General features: G+C 36.9%; 1 protein-coding gene across 1 annotated transcript in view; it reads right to left on the reverse strand.

Annotated features, from left to right (window-relative positions):
• Window positions 1–442: 442 nt before the first annotated feature.
• The window catches only part of LOC119525555 (vomeronasal type-2 receptor 116-like), a 49,997-nt gene continuing 35,720 nt past the window's right edge, over window positions 443–14,719 (reverse strand). The window contains 6 exon segments of the mRNA XM_037824327.1: window positions 443–538; window positions 2,689–3,551; window positions 12,749–12,980; window positions 13,377–13,413; window positions 13,732–14,047; window positions 14,050–14,536. Coding sequence (XP_037680255.1) covers window positions 443–538; window positions 2,689–3,551; window positions 12,749–12,980; window positions 13,377–13,413; window positions 13,732–14,047; window positions 14,050–14,536 — 2,031 coding nt within the window.

A 14,719-nucleotide genomic window follows, 5' to 3' on the forward strand; every position in this document is an offset into this window, starting at 1 on the left:
AAGCTTTCCCATATAGGTGACATTCATAAGGTTTCTCTCCAGTGTGAGGTCTCTCAAGTTCTCTGATGCCAGAATTGAGTGTGGGAAACATAAATGATATTCATATGGTTTTTCTCCAATGTAAGTTCCATTGTAATGTGTAAGGACAGAGTTTTAACAAAGAATTTACCAATTAGAAGACATTCATATGATTTACTTCTAGTGTGAAAATGTTTTGTTGATTAAAAGATGACTGGTCATTAAGGGGTTTTCCAAATAGATTTCTGAAGTAGGTTTTCTTTCCCTTGTGATTTAACACAGGTTGAGTAAAATCTGGCAATTAACTACAAATAATTCCATTCTCTTGAGTATTAGACTTTGGCTTCTGGGAAGTAAATGAGAGACTATAAAAGGTTTGTTCATAAATATCAATTCATATACATTTGAATTCTAGACTAATCATTCAGTGCCAGTCTCCAATTAAAATCTTTCCTATATTAGTTACATACCATGTTATTCTCCTGCATGCAGAGATCTTCTCTTTTGTAACATCTAAACTTCACTCTTCTTCAGTTTTGAAGACATTATAATATTTCAAAGATTTGGTATATGAGCCATACTTATATAATTATATTTTCATTAAAACCCAGGTTATCCTTTTTCATTGAAATTAATCTTCCATAAATTCAAACTATCACAGACTTTTTCTGGATTAGCACTTAAACCAACCTACAGTTAAGTGATTGCACTGAATTACTAATTTATTCCACTTCCAGGCATCTATTTGGAAGACTAGGGCTCACCAACATGATGCTTATAAATGATATGATTATAAATGTGTCTTTCCTGCAGATATGTTCCATGGAGAGCATTTCCTGTTTTTTTTTTATGACCACCTTCACTGCCTGAATTCTGGCTTTGGAAAAATCCAATTCCTTCTTTCCTCAGTTTCTCTACTTGATCCAACTTGGAGGCTACATTAGATTTGCAGATCTGATTTCCCACTGAAAGCAGATGGCTGATATTCTCCACCATCACATCTCTGAAGAGCATTTTCTGGGATGCATCCAGCAGAGCCCACTCTTTCTGGGTGAAGTCTATACATCTTTCAAGTTCACTAACTCCAATGGCTGCATTGTCAACAGCTCAGCTGACAACTGTCTTCCTCTGGGTTTTCACTGACAAGTAGATAAGCATTGGTGCTAGATTTGAATCATGTTGCAGGGGATCCCAACAGTGCAATGTGCAGGTGGCCCAAGTACACCCAGAGCCCTGGGTGCCTCCTACAACTAATGGATCTTAATCATCATCATCATCCAGGTAAGTCCATTGGGCAGAATGCTGCATCTCCAAAAAAGGATTTGACTTCATTGACAATAAAGTATATCTTTATTTATTTATTTACAAGAAAAGATGCATTCATGGTTAATAAAAGAGAAAGAGAAAATCAGTACCAAGGAATAGTGTATGGTTCAAATATGTTGATCAAAAAGGGTACACTTTTTGCTGTGGCTGAGCCTCAAATTTGATTCTGAGTTTCTTGGCATTAGTAAGTTACGTGATTCTTATTATGTAAAAAAAGAACATATTATTTACTCAGAAAAAATGGCAGGCATTCTTAGAAATCAACTCTACAATAAATTTCTTGTGGAGGAAGCTTCCTTTTACATAAGACTCTGAGTGGCAAAAGGAAAAATGCTCTTCATAGCAGTTTTATAACTAATAAAAAGGAATGTTTATTCATGACTATTTTGTGAAATCAGGAGATGACATTAAATAAACCACATTTCAGAGGGTGATTCTGTGAGAAGCTAATCTAATGGTCCACACATAAACCTTCCTGCTTTCATAATATAGTCAGAGATGGACTATAGAGGACCTAGAGAGGAGAAGACAAGATACTTCTCTTTCATGTGGTCCTTATTAAATAGCATTACTAATCAGGCTGCTTTTGAATGGCACAGACATCCTGAGATTATTCTCTCCCTCAAGGACTGAAATGGATGCAATAAGGAGGAAGGAAATGTGTTACAAGCAATCAAACAAAACATACCATCAATTTAAGCATATTAAAACAACATTGTGTTAATTCCAGATGAAGAAAATCAATGAATTATATAAAGGGTCCAGAAACAGAGACATTTATAGGTAGGAATTTATTATATTTATTATTTGGCAATGGAAGTCTGTGGGAAAATAAGGAATATTCCATATATACTCTTGGATCATTAAGATAACCACAGCCAGATGAAAGAGAGGAAACTATTTTGTTTTTCAGAAAATAAGAATAAAAGAAGAGCAGAAACAAAGTGGAAGACTAAATAACAGTGGTTATTACACACACAAGTAAGCTAGAATATCAGCATTCATTAGTGTTTTAATGTGAGAAACTAAAAAACTAAAGAATCAAAAATGAATTTAAATTTGAACAGTTGGATGGATGAGGATTTTAGTGCTCCTGACACACTTAGAGAAAAAAATGAGAGTTGCCTGTTCACTGAAGAAGATGAATTATATTATATGTTGTTATCTAATATCTGACTGCAAGTATGGTGGAGATATTATTCTTGCCCTCTATATATTGTAGGAAACATATGAGTTAAAACTTAGGAAGCCTTACTGAACTTTCTATATTGTAGGAAACAGATGAGTTAAAACTTAAGACTTATTGCGCCTAGAATATGCTTAATACCATAATCCATGCTGGATGTTCATATCTGGCCTTAACAAAATAATATAATACTTTAGGGCAAAAATGCAGCCTAGTAATCCTGCACTGGAGGCCAAGATGGAGATCTCCACAGCCACCATGAACTTCCCCTTGGTGCTGTGGTAGACAGGGAGGAAAGTGACCCAAACACTGCAGAACACCAACATGCTGAAGGTCAAGAACTTGGCTTCATTAAAGGTGTCAGGCAGGTTCCTGGCCATGAAAGCTACACTGACGCTCCTGAGGGCCAAGCAGCCCAGATACCCTAGTTCACAATAGAAAGCAATAGTGGAGCCCTTGTTGCACTCAATGATGATATAGCCATGCTCAGAGTGTGCATCTTTGTCAATGAATGGGGGAGAGGTTCCCAGCCATTTTCCACAGAGAGTCATCTGGATTAGGGGGCAGATGGGAATAACAGATTTGGGTGCCCCTGACATCAACCACTGCCTCATCTTTCTCATTGGCACAGTGACCTTGAATGCCAGAACCACAGTGATTGTTTTGGCCAAGACAGTGGAAACAGCCACAGTAAACACAATTCCAAATGTGATTTGTCAAAGGATGCAGGTGGCTGTGTTAGGACGACCTACAAAGAGTAAGGAGCAGAGGAAGCACAGGAGGGAGATGAGCAGGATGTAGCTGAGAGCTCTGTTGTTGGCCTTGACTATGAGAGTGTCTCGGTGCTTCACAAAGACCCAGAGAATAACAGCAGTGAAGAAAGAGAGGCAAAGAGCTGTGCAGACCAGAGCCATCCCCAAAGGATCTCCATAAGCCAGGAAGTTCACAGCCTTTTGGAGGCAGTGAGTCCTCTCACTGTTTGCATACTGATGATCTGGACATTTCACACACTGATCTGTACCTGGGGAGAAATGCAAAGTGTTATCAGCCCAATAATTATCTCTTGCAAAACCCCCAAACAAGTCACATTGGACAATTTTAGCCAAATTCTGTCCAGTTTTAATTAAATCTGTGTTTCAATCTGCTTGGTTTTCATCCCCCAAACTTTCTCTTAGACCTCTAGCCTTTTTTTTTTTTTAGACTTTTTGACCTTCATTGGATAACAATTGCATTTATCATTCAGTATTGAGCTTTCTTTTCTTTGGAAATATTTATTTGTGTATAACATATACTCATAAAAGGGAACAAATCATAAGTGTACTGATTAATGAATTTGAGGAAATGAACACATGTAACACCACACAAGTCAAGGAATAGAACATAAACAGCTCCTCAGAAGCCCCTTTCCTAACCCCTTAAAATCATCAGCCCTGGCACATCCCCAAAGAAACTACCTTCCTGATTTCTAACCCTATAAATTAATTCTGCTTTGGTATTTTACCCAATATTATGTTTGTGAGACTCATCCATGCCACTGGATGTAGCTACAGTTCATTCACCTTTTGAATATATATTTTTCTTATTTTCTTTTTACAAACCCACCATATTCACCAAACAGACATTTCCCCTTCTCTCTGCCTCTATCCCCTAGAAACCTCTACTTTCTGTGTCTGGGGATTTGTAATTTTTAGATAGCTCTTATAAGTGATATTATACAATATCTCTTATTTTGCATCTTGCTTATTTAATAAGCATAATGTTTACAAGGTTCTTTAAAGAAGCAGCACATCTCAGAAATTCATTTTTACTCATTGCCAAAAGATATTCCATTGTGTGTATGTACCACATTTTGTTTATCCATTCATTTGTTGATGGATAATTGGGGTTATTTCTACCTGTTGCCTTTTGGGAATAATACTCCTATAAACATCATGCACAATTATGTTTGAAAACCTGTTTTCACTTTGATTGGGTACATGCCTAAAAGTGGAATTTCCAGGTCAAATGGCAATTTTATATTTAACTTTTTAAGGAACTGCCATACTGCTTTCCACAGTGGCTGCAGTTTTTTACAACCCCACCAAAAATGCACTAGAGTTTCAATTTCTTTACATCCTTTCCAATGCTTGTTATTTTACATTTAAAAAATAAAGTTATTTTGTGGGTATGAAGTGATATAATCCATTCACTTATATTGCTGGATAGAATTCAATTATATTAACACATCGTCTTTTATTTATCCATTTTACTGGTGATGGATTGTTTATGGGTTTTGTTCATTACAAATAATGTTGCAATGAGCATGTTTATACAATAAGTACAAATATTGCTGGGTCATATACTATGCAAATATTCAACTTTGCAAGTAATACCATAAGAGTTTCCAAATAGTTATACCAATTTACACTCCCTCAAGCAATATGAGAGTTCCAGTTGTTCCATATTCTCTCCAACACTTGACAAAATAATTCTGTTGAATTTTAGCTATCATGGGGGATATTTTGAGCTATTTAACTAATATTTTTATTTGTAATTGCCCTTGTGACAAATTAATGTGAGCACTTCCTCGTATTTGAATTGTGCATTTGGAGCTGTTTTTGCTTGAAGAGACCGTGCACAAGTCATCTCCCTTTTTTTCCCTAAAGGATTTCCTGCCTGTCTTGTTGTTTTTTAAGAGCTCTCTATATATTCTAGTTGTGATTTCTTATTGGGAAAATCTATGTTTGCGGGACACTGATTACGTGCTTCAACTTGGCGGGCCTGGGCTGGGGGACCGGATCCACCCCTGGGGAGGGTAGTGGGCACGGGCGACAGCGCCCTCTACAGCCCCCCGGGCCTGGGAAAGTGAGGCCGGAGGCAGGCCCCATTTCCTCACCCAAAATACCAATGTTAGGGGAGGCTTGCCGGAGGGAACCGCCTTTTCCCCACCCCCTTATCTTGCCCGGACACTCCCCGTTGCCAGCGCAACTCCCATCACCACCGGTGCGCATACATTGTTGCCAGACACCGTTACGGGAGCAACTCTCGCCCCTTTTCAATCAACCTCCGCGCCCTCTCAGAACCAATCCAAGCCTTTAACCCCTACAGCTACCCCACCCTCTAAACCGCCCGATATAAGCTTGTACTCTCCCCTAATAAAGCTCTCTCTCTCTTGGTTTCTTCACCCTAAAAGAACCGTGTTCCGTCTGTTCCTTTCTCGCCGCCCTCCATACTTTGCACGCCTCCCGCCGGGGACCTGGCCAAGTCCCCCGCCTCGCCCTCGCCTCCGGGAAAGAGCCCCCGCCGCCGGTACCCTCGGAGCAATCCTGAGAGCCTAGGATTTAGCAACCGGCCGCCACCCTCCCCCAGACGAGTCAACTGCGACCGCATATGTTAAAATTTTTATTCTTCTTGGTGGCTTTACATTTTACTAATGAACAGAAAATAGTAACTTTAATATATTACATTTATTATAATTTTTATTTATGGTTGAATCTGTATTTGTCTTGTTTAAGAACTTTTTGCCTCCTGTGTTGAAAATGTATTTTCTCCATTGTGTTCATTTAAGATTTTTTACATTTTACTTTTAGACCTACAATATACCTGATACTGATGAATCCGTATGTGAACAGTTTGTGTCTGGATTTGCCATTTGGTTCTTTTATTTTCCTTTTTATCCTTATTCAGAAACCACATTACTGTGACTAAAAACTTGGAACAGGTAGAATAAGTATCCTGCTCCATCCTTTTTCTTCAAGTTTATTATACCTTTGCTTTTTTCATTTTCATATGAAATTTATAAATTTTTATTGTCAATAAAAATTTAAAATTTTGATAGCAATTACATTGAATCAGTAGATCAATTTGGAGAGTACTGACATCTTTAAAATACCATGCCTTTTCATGCAGGGACATGGTTTATTTCAGGCTTCTTAAAATTTGTCTCAATGCTCTAATATAACTTTATGAGCAGAAGTCTTTCCAAACTTTCTTTAGTTTTACTCATAGGCATTTCACACTGTCAAGATTTTATAAATTTCATCTTTTAAATATCATTTGGTATGCATTATGATTGACTATATACATTTGAATGTTTGTATATTAATCTTATATTCAGACCACTAAACTCAGCTTATAAACTCTTCCACATCTTATACTTACACAATAATATCACTGCCAATAAAGTCAGTTCTATTTCATTCTTTCTGATAATTATCTTTCTCTTCTTTTCCTACCAACATTGCACTGGACAGGACTTCCTGTGTAATGTCTACTAGAAGTGGTAACATTGAACATTTTATCTCATTCTTGATTATTCAGCCCAGAAATGCTTTAAATATTGGACAGTAAAGTTTCTTGCTCTGGTTTTCTGTAATTATCCTTATGGGATTAAGATGGTTCCCATCTATTCCTAATTTGATAAGGGTTGATTTATGAGTATTGTTTGTTTTTTTGAATGGGTATTGAATTTTATTAAATGTTTTCCCACATTTTTCTTGATGATTATTACTCCTATTCCAGGGGATCACATACTGAATTACATAGCATAAAACAAAAATTATCATGATGTAACCCCTTTATAAAATATAGCTGGATTTGGAATGTGGCATTTTTACTGAGCATATGTGAGTTTATGCTCAAAATAGAAAGTGGCCTGTACATCTCCTTCCTTGTAATGACCTTCCTTGATTTTTGTACCAATGTAAAGCTCTTCCTAAAAAATGAATTGAGAAAATTTCCCATTTTTTTTCCTATTATCTGGAAGAGTTTGAGTAAATTGGATTATTTTTCCCTTGAAAGTTGATAGAATGCTCCTGTGAAGCCATTGGTTACAATAAAAATCATGAGAATGTTTTAACCTAGGTATTCAATACTTCCAGATTTCTAGTTTTTTTCTTTGGGACAGTTTGGTAACTTTTATTTCTGGGAATTTGTGAATTTCATTTAAGTTTTCAAATGTACTGGCACCAAATTATTTATGCTACTTTTTTTAACTGCAGTTTTATTGAGATAAATTCACACACCATACAATCCATCCAAAGTATACAACGTCTAACCGTGCCGTCACATATTTGTGCATTCATCACCATCAACTGTGAATGTTTTCATTACTGCAAAAATAAAAATAAAAATGTAGTAGAAACCCAAAACACCCCATACCCCTTACCCCTCCCTGCTATTGACCCCAAGTATGGGGTCCTATTTCTGCACATGATCTCTAACACTTGTAGTTTCCTGTTTGTTTAATAGTGGCCATTCTAGGGGGTTTGAAACAATGTCTCATTGTGGTTTTGATTTGCATTTCCCTAAAAGCTAGTGAAGATAAGCATCTTTTCAGGTGCTTTTTAGCCATCTGTATTTTCTATTTGGAAAAATGTCTATTCATATATTTTTGCCCATTTAAAAAAATATTCATTTTATTGAGATACATTCACATACCACGCAGTCATACAAAACAAATCGTACATTTGATTGTTCACAGTACCGTTACATAGTTGTACATTCATCATCAAAATCAATCCCTGACATCCTCATTACCACACACACAAAAATAACCAGAATAATAATCAAAGTGAAAAAGAGCAACTAAAGTAAAAAAGAACACTGAGCACCCTTGTCTGTTTGTTTGTTTCCTTCCCCCACCTTTCCACTCCTCCATCCACAAACTAGACAAAGGGGAGTGTGATCTCCATGGCCCCCTCAATCCCACTGTCCCCCCTCCTAAGCCACATTTTTATACAATTGTCTTCAAGATTCATGAGTTCTGGGTTGTAGTTTGATAGTTTCAGGTATCTACCACCAGCCACCCCATTCATTAGAACCTAAAAAGGGTTGTCTAAATTGTGCGTAAGAGTGCCCACCAGAGTGACTTCTTGGCTCCTTTTAGAATCTCTCTGCCACTGAAGCTTATATTTTTGCCCATTTTTAAATTGGGTCATATGTCTTTTCATTGTTGAGATGTAGGATTTCTTCATATATTTTGGATATCAAACATTTATCAGATATGTGGTTTCCAAATATTTTCTCCCATTGTGTCAGTGGCCTTTTCACTCTCTGAGAAAGGCCTTTGATGCAGTGAAGCATCAAATTTTGAGGAAGGTCCATATATCTACTTTTTCTTTCATTGCATGTGCTTTGGATTTAAGGTCTAAGAAGCTAGCTTCTATCACTAGGTCTTGAAGAAGTTTCCCTATATTTTCCTCTTAGAGTTTTAAAATACTGACTCTTATATTTAGGTCTTTGGTGTGTTTTGAGTTAACTTTTACATAGGGTGTATGATAGGGGTCCTCTTTCAGTTTGTTTTGGGGGGGATATGGATATCCAATTCTCCCTACACAATTTGTTGGAGAGACTGTACTATCCCAGTAGAGTGAATTTGGGAGTCTTGTCAGAAATCAATCGACCAAATACCTGAGGGTCTATTTCTGAACTCTCAATTCAATTCCTTTGATCAGTATGTCTATCTTTATGCCTGTACCATGCTGTTTTGACCACTGTGGGTTTATAATCTCCTTTAAAGTCAGGAAGCTTTAGTCCTCCCACTTCATTCTTTTTTAAGGTGTTTTTGGCAAATGGAGGCCCCTTACTTTTCCAAATAAATTTGATAACAAGCTTTTTCATTTCTTTAAAGAAGATTATTTGAATTTTGATTGTTATTGCATTGAATTTGTTGATCAATTTGAGAAGAATTGACTTCTTAATGACATTTAGCCCTACACAGTGCATGAACACAGAATGTCTTTCTATTTATTTAGATCTTCTTTGATTTCTTTTGGCAATGTTCTGTAGCTTTCTGTGTACAGATCCCTTACCTCCTTGGTTAAGTTTATTCCTAGATATTTGATTCTTTTAGTTGCTATTGTGAATGGAATTTTTTTCTTGAATACTTATCAGGTAGCTCATTACTGGTGTGTAGAAACCCTACTGATTTTTCATTGTATACTTTGGATGAATTGTATCCCCACACTTTGCTGAATTCCTTTATTAGGTCTAATAGCTTTGCTGTGGATTTTTCAGGACTTTCTAAATACAGCATCCTGTCATCTACAAATAATGAAAGTTTTACTTCATTCTTTCCAATTTGGATGACTTTTATTTCTTTTTTTGTGTCTAATTGCTTTAGCTAGAACTTCTAGCCCAATGCAGTAAAACTGGTGACAGTGGGCATCCTTGTCGTGTTCCTGACCTTAGAGGGAAAGCTTTCAGGCTCACACCATTGAGTATGATGTTAGATGTGTGTTTTTCATATATGCCCATTATCATGTAGAGGAAGTTTCCTTCAATTCCTACCATTTGAATTGTTTTAATCAAGAAAGGATTTCAAAAGGCATTTGTCAAATGCCTTTTCTGTATCAGTTGAGATGTCCATGTAGTTTTCCTTTCTTGATTCATTAATGTGGTGTATTACCATAAATGATTTTCCCCTGAACCATTCTTGCATACCTGGGATACAAGCCACTTGGTCATGTTGTATTATTCTTTCAATGTGCTGTTGTATTCAATTTGCAAGTATTTTGTTGAGGATTTTTGCATCTATATTCATTAGATTGGTCTATAGGTTTCTTGTAGAATCTTTATCATACTTTGGTATTAGGATGATGATGACTTCATAGAATGAGTTAGGTAGTTTTCCTTCTTAATTGTCTTAGAATGCTTGGTAAAATTACCCTTTGACATCATGTGGTGCTGATCTTTTTTCTTTGATGGGAGTTTTTGTTGACTGATTAAATCTCTTTACTTGTGATTGGTTTGTTGAGGTCTTCTGTTTCTTCTCAAGTCAGTGTAGATTGTTTGTTTCTAGGAAATTGTCTACTTCACCTAAGTTGTCTTGTTTGTTGGTATACAGTTGTTCATAGCACCTTGTTATGAACTTTTTATTTCTTTGTGGTACATGGTATTGACCCACTCTCATTTCTGATTTTATTTATTTGCATCTTCACTCTTTTTACCTTTGGAAGTCTAGCTAAGGGTTTGTCAGTTTTATTGATCTCAAATAACCAAATTTTGGTTTATTGATTCTATGTTGTTGGTTGCTGGGCATATGATTATCTTCATAAGATTAACCTGAAAGTTGGATTCTCTTCCTTTCTAAGATTTTGTTGTTGATTGGGTTTTTGTTGAAGGTCTTTGGCACTTGGTTTGTTAGTGTGTCCCAGCCAAACCAGGGCCATGGTTCTACTCAAAGGGTGCAGACACATTCCAAAGTGTCTTAGAGGGAGGGTCAGGAAAGCAGCTTCCAAGACTGTACATTCCAAGCCTTCCTAGTAGATGGTGCATATTGGCACTATACTCCTCACAGCCCCCATATCTCCCAGATTGCAGCACATAACTTGATTGTGTCTAGATGGACCTGAAGCTGCTGGCCTTGGGTATGGAGAATGGGTGCCAGGAGCCATGGTAGAGCTCTATCACTTGCCACAGCTTCTTTATTTGTGGAAATAATGGGACCACAAGTGCTCTGGTCTTCTGTGTGGGAAAGCTCAATGTGAGACCCAGGGGCTTGCCAGTTGAATCAGGACTGTTCCATGTTCTCCTTTTTCCCTGATGGGAAGCCCTTCCTTTCCCTCCCAGACTGCTGCAGCTTGAAAGGTGAGTTGCAGGCCTTAGGGGCATGGAGTAAGGGAGCTGGGAACCATGGTGGGTATCAGACTTGCTGCAGTCTCTCTGTTTGGAAAGAGTGAGCCACTAGCTCCTGGGATTCTGTATGAAAAGGCTCTAGGCTGCAGGAACTTAAGATTTTTTACATTTAAATATACCTACTAAATAATACTCAAATATATATAACCTAGGATTATACATTTTTCTCTAAGGACAGCTTTTACACCCATCCCATAAAACTTGTTATGTGATATTTTTGATTTCAAACATTTTATAATTCCTATTATATTATCTACATTAAACTATGGACTATTGAGAGGTGTATTTCTTAATCTCCAAAAATGTGGAAATTGAAGTTGGTGAATACAGTGTTCTTTATATGTACACATGGAACATAAACTGTAACTTACCTTATACCCAATGTGTACATGAATAATTTTCCCTAATTGACTGAATGCTAGACTATATCATCAATCTTGACATATTTCAAAAATCTGAAACAATGGTATTTTGTGCAAATAAACTATATATTAATCACAAAAAGAAAATTAGAAAATCCCCACTAAATAAAATATTATGAATGTGAGTAAATATATATAATAGCATGAAAAAAATCTTAATTATTGATTTTCTGCCCCCTTTTTATATCATGTTCCAGTCCCCATTCCCAATATTCTTTGTTGATCCTGTTACATTGGATCTTTGTTCTACAGTTCTCTGAATCTGAATATTTCATGCAGTAGTTATTTGCCTTTTTTTTTTTGCCATTTCTAATCATTCTACCAAAAATTTATTCCAGCCTTCATTTATGTTACAAAATACTATGCTACTGCCTCTATGAAGAATTTAATGAACATCCTTCTCCCAATGTAGTTACTGGTCCATATGGCCATGTGTGCACCTTTAATGCAGCCTTTAAGGATAAACATGAAATGTCTCTATGTTTTGCCACCTATACTTAACTGTGAACTAGAAAAGAGAAGTAACTGGAACCTAGTTATTGGGGGTATGCTCTATTTTCATCATGTTGTACACCATAGAGTTACCCATTTCTTAAACAATTGCGTTTCTGAGCATGTGTTCTGTATCAAGAATGGGGTTAGGCACTGGGAAGCTGAGGATGCTTAAAATCCATGCCTTCAATATAATCTAAAAATGTTTTCAAACAAGATGGAAAGCAGGTAATAAAAGTGTATTAAATTCCAAGATAGAGGTGAAACTTAGGTTACTGTGATGGGATCAAAAAAGGGTTTCCAAGAGATGATATTACCTGCAATGTTCTAAAGTAATGATTCAAACTATTTCAAGACAGAGAGTGTCATTTCAATGGGAAATATTATTGATTAAAAAATTAAATTACTAAATCAAGATTTTTGACTCTGCAATTGTCTTCCAGATCCTTGCACATACTATGTCATGTTTATTGTATGGTGTGAAATATATCAAAATTTAGAAATATATTTGAATAAATGTGTTCATTTTCCCTCCATTGAACAGTGGGTAAGAAAATTCTTCAACTTGAAAAGTGAGTTGTTAAATGCTCAGATATGGCCAATTACTGAGCAGTAAGGAGGTAGAAACCCCCCATGATAAGATTTTGGTTATTTATGTGTAACATAAAGCATGGTGATTGGGTCCTACCTACCTCTGAAAATCCTATGGCCCACTCTATCAAATCCTCAGATATAGACAATTGTTGATCATGTGATGTATCCAAGACAAATTGTCCTACTTTCACTCTAAGTGCAAAACTTTCTGGAACATTCCAAAAATTGAGAATGTCATAAATGGCATCCAATTTCCTTTCCTCATCCAAATTCAGTGGGTCACCAGCAGGATTGTTAAATTTGATGTTCCCCAGAAATGGGTGCAGCTAAAAGAAATGTATCACTCTGTGAGGAAGTGTGCCCCAGTATTGAGGGCAGAACACCCATATTGCAGAACATCACTGATTCTCTGTAATCCATTCCTCATAATGCAACTTTGTTATTAGCATCCAATGAAGTCAAATGAAGGAAAGTATGGAGGGCTTAAACATCATAGCATTTATAAAATATCACTCAGTTTCAGGAGAAAACTCCAAAGACAAGGTAATCAAAACAATGAGATTGTAGGATGCAGACAAATCATAATGGAAGAATAAAATCTAAACATACTCCTTTACTATCAGAATTCTCCCAGAGCATAATTTTGCAAAGCAAGTTTATGTATACCTGAATTGGTTGCAGAATTAAATGAGATCCTTTGTGTAAAGTTTCCACTACAGTACCCAGTTTATATAGTCACTTAAAGAACTAGTTCTCTCCCTGATATCATTTAAGAGCCATAGAAGAAGACTAGATATTCCCTATTTAAAACATTAAGTGGGCAGGATGTTGAGGTTATTAGTAACACAAATCATTGACCTTGATTCATAATGCATTTCCTCACTGCCACTGGCAGCATCTTTTGATGAACTTTATACCTAGGACTAGATTTACTTCCTAGACAGTGAATCAAGTACATAAACTCCTGTGCTTTTGGAGAGAGAACCCTGAACTACTTGGCTTGAGCATATGTGAAACCCCAAGAAATCCACATTTGTAACACTTTCTGAAATACATGTGCTATCAAAGCGATATTACCTCCAGGGGTCAAAACCCAGCCCATCTCCATTTCTCACTGAGAGCATTTCTGCTTGCTGAAGAAGCATTTCATGAAGGGTCCATGCCACAGCATCCACTGCATTATACACATTATAACTTTCTTCAGTCATGACCTGGTCAAAGTCCCAAAAAGGCAACCATGCCAAGGAGGCATTGGGTGGACATTTCTCCAGGGTTTTACAGTCAGATTTAGAAATCAAGCAATTAAAACAGATAAACCAGAATTTAGTGAGGTAAAAGTCTTCTGGGTATTTGGAAGGGTTAGCTGTCTGGATAAAAGTTTGAAACCAGGTATCTCACCATGGTGGTGTGAAAAAATAAGGGTCCCATGGAAAGAGTCAAATAAAAAGTTTCTTTCACTGTTGATAAAGTCCCATTGTGAGGTGGTGACCCAGACTTTCCATACTATTAAATAGTGATATCTATGAAAGTTAAAACCTAGTAGTGAGTCAGTGTCACCATAAATGACAACCACATTCACTGATGATTCCTTCATCTGTATATAATACTGCCAGTACTGTGAGGAATATGACATCTTAGTGATGATAATCATTTCCACAAAGGCTGCACAGACTCCATTCCTGTCCATCTCCCCTCTCAAGTCCCAGAGAAACTGAACACCTCTCTTGTCTTCTGAGATGACCAACCCCACCCAGGTCCAGCTGAAATGCAACATCAGTGAGACCATGCCAAGGACCAGAGATGTGTCCCTGGGGGCCATCTGATAGAGAAATGGAATCTGGATATCATCACTCAGGTTAGGATCAAAAAGGTCATAGGAAAGCTAAAGAAGAGGTAAAAAATGAACCAATATGAGGAAGAGGATTGGTGAGAAGCACAACTTCAGTCCTGATGAATATTAAGCAATGGTGGGAAGTGGTTGAAAGGATGATTTACTCTTTCTGTTTTATAAACATCCCCTGATCCCTGAGATCTTTCTGGAAAAGAATTGATCAGTCTCAGAGAT

The sequence above is a fragment of the Choloepus didactylus genome (assembly GCF_015220235.1).
Source record: "Choloepus didactylus isolate mChoDid1 chromosome 25 unlocalized genomic scaffold, mChoDid1.pri SUPER_25_unloc2, whole genome shotgun sequence".
Lineage (NCBI taxonomy): Eukaryota > Metazoa > Chordata > Mammalia > Pilosa > Megalonychidae > Choloepus > Choloepus didactylus.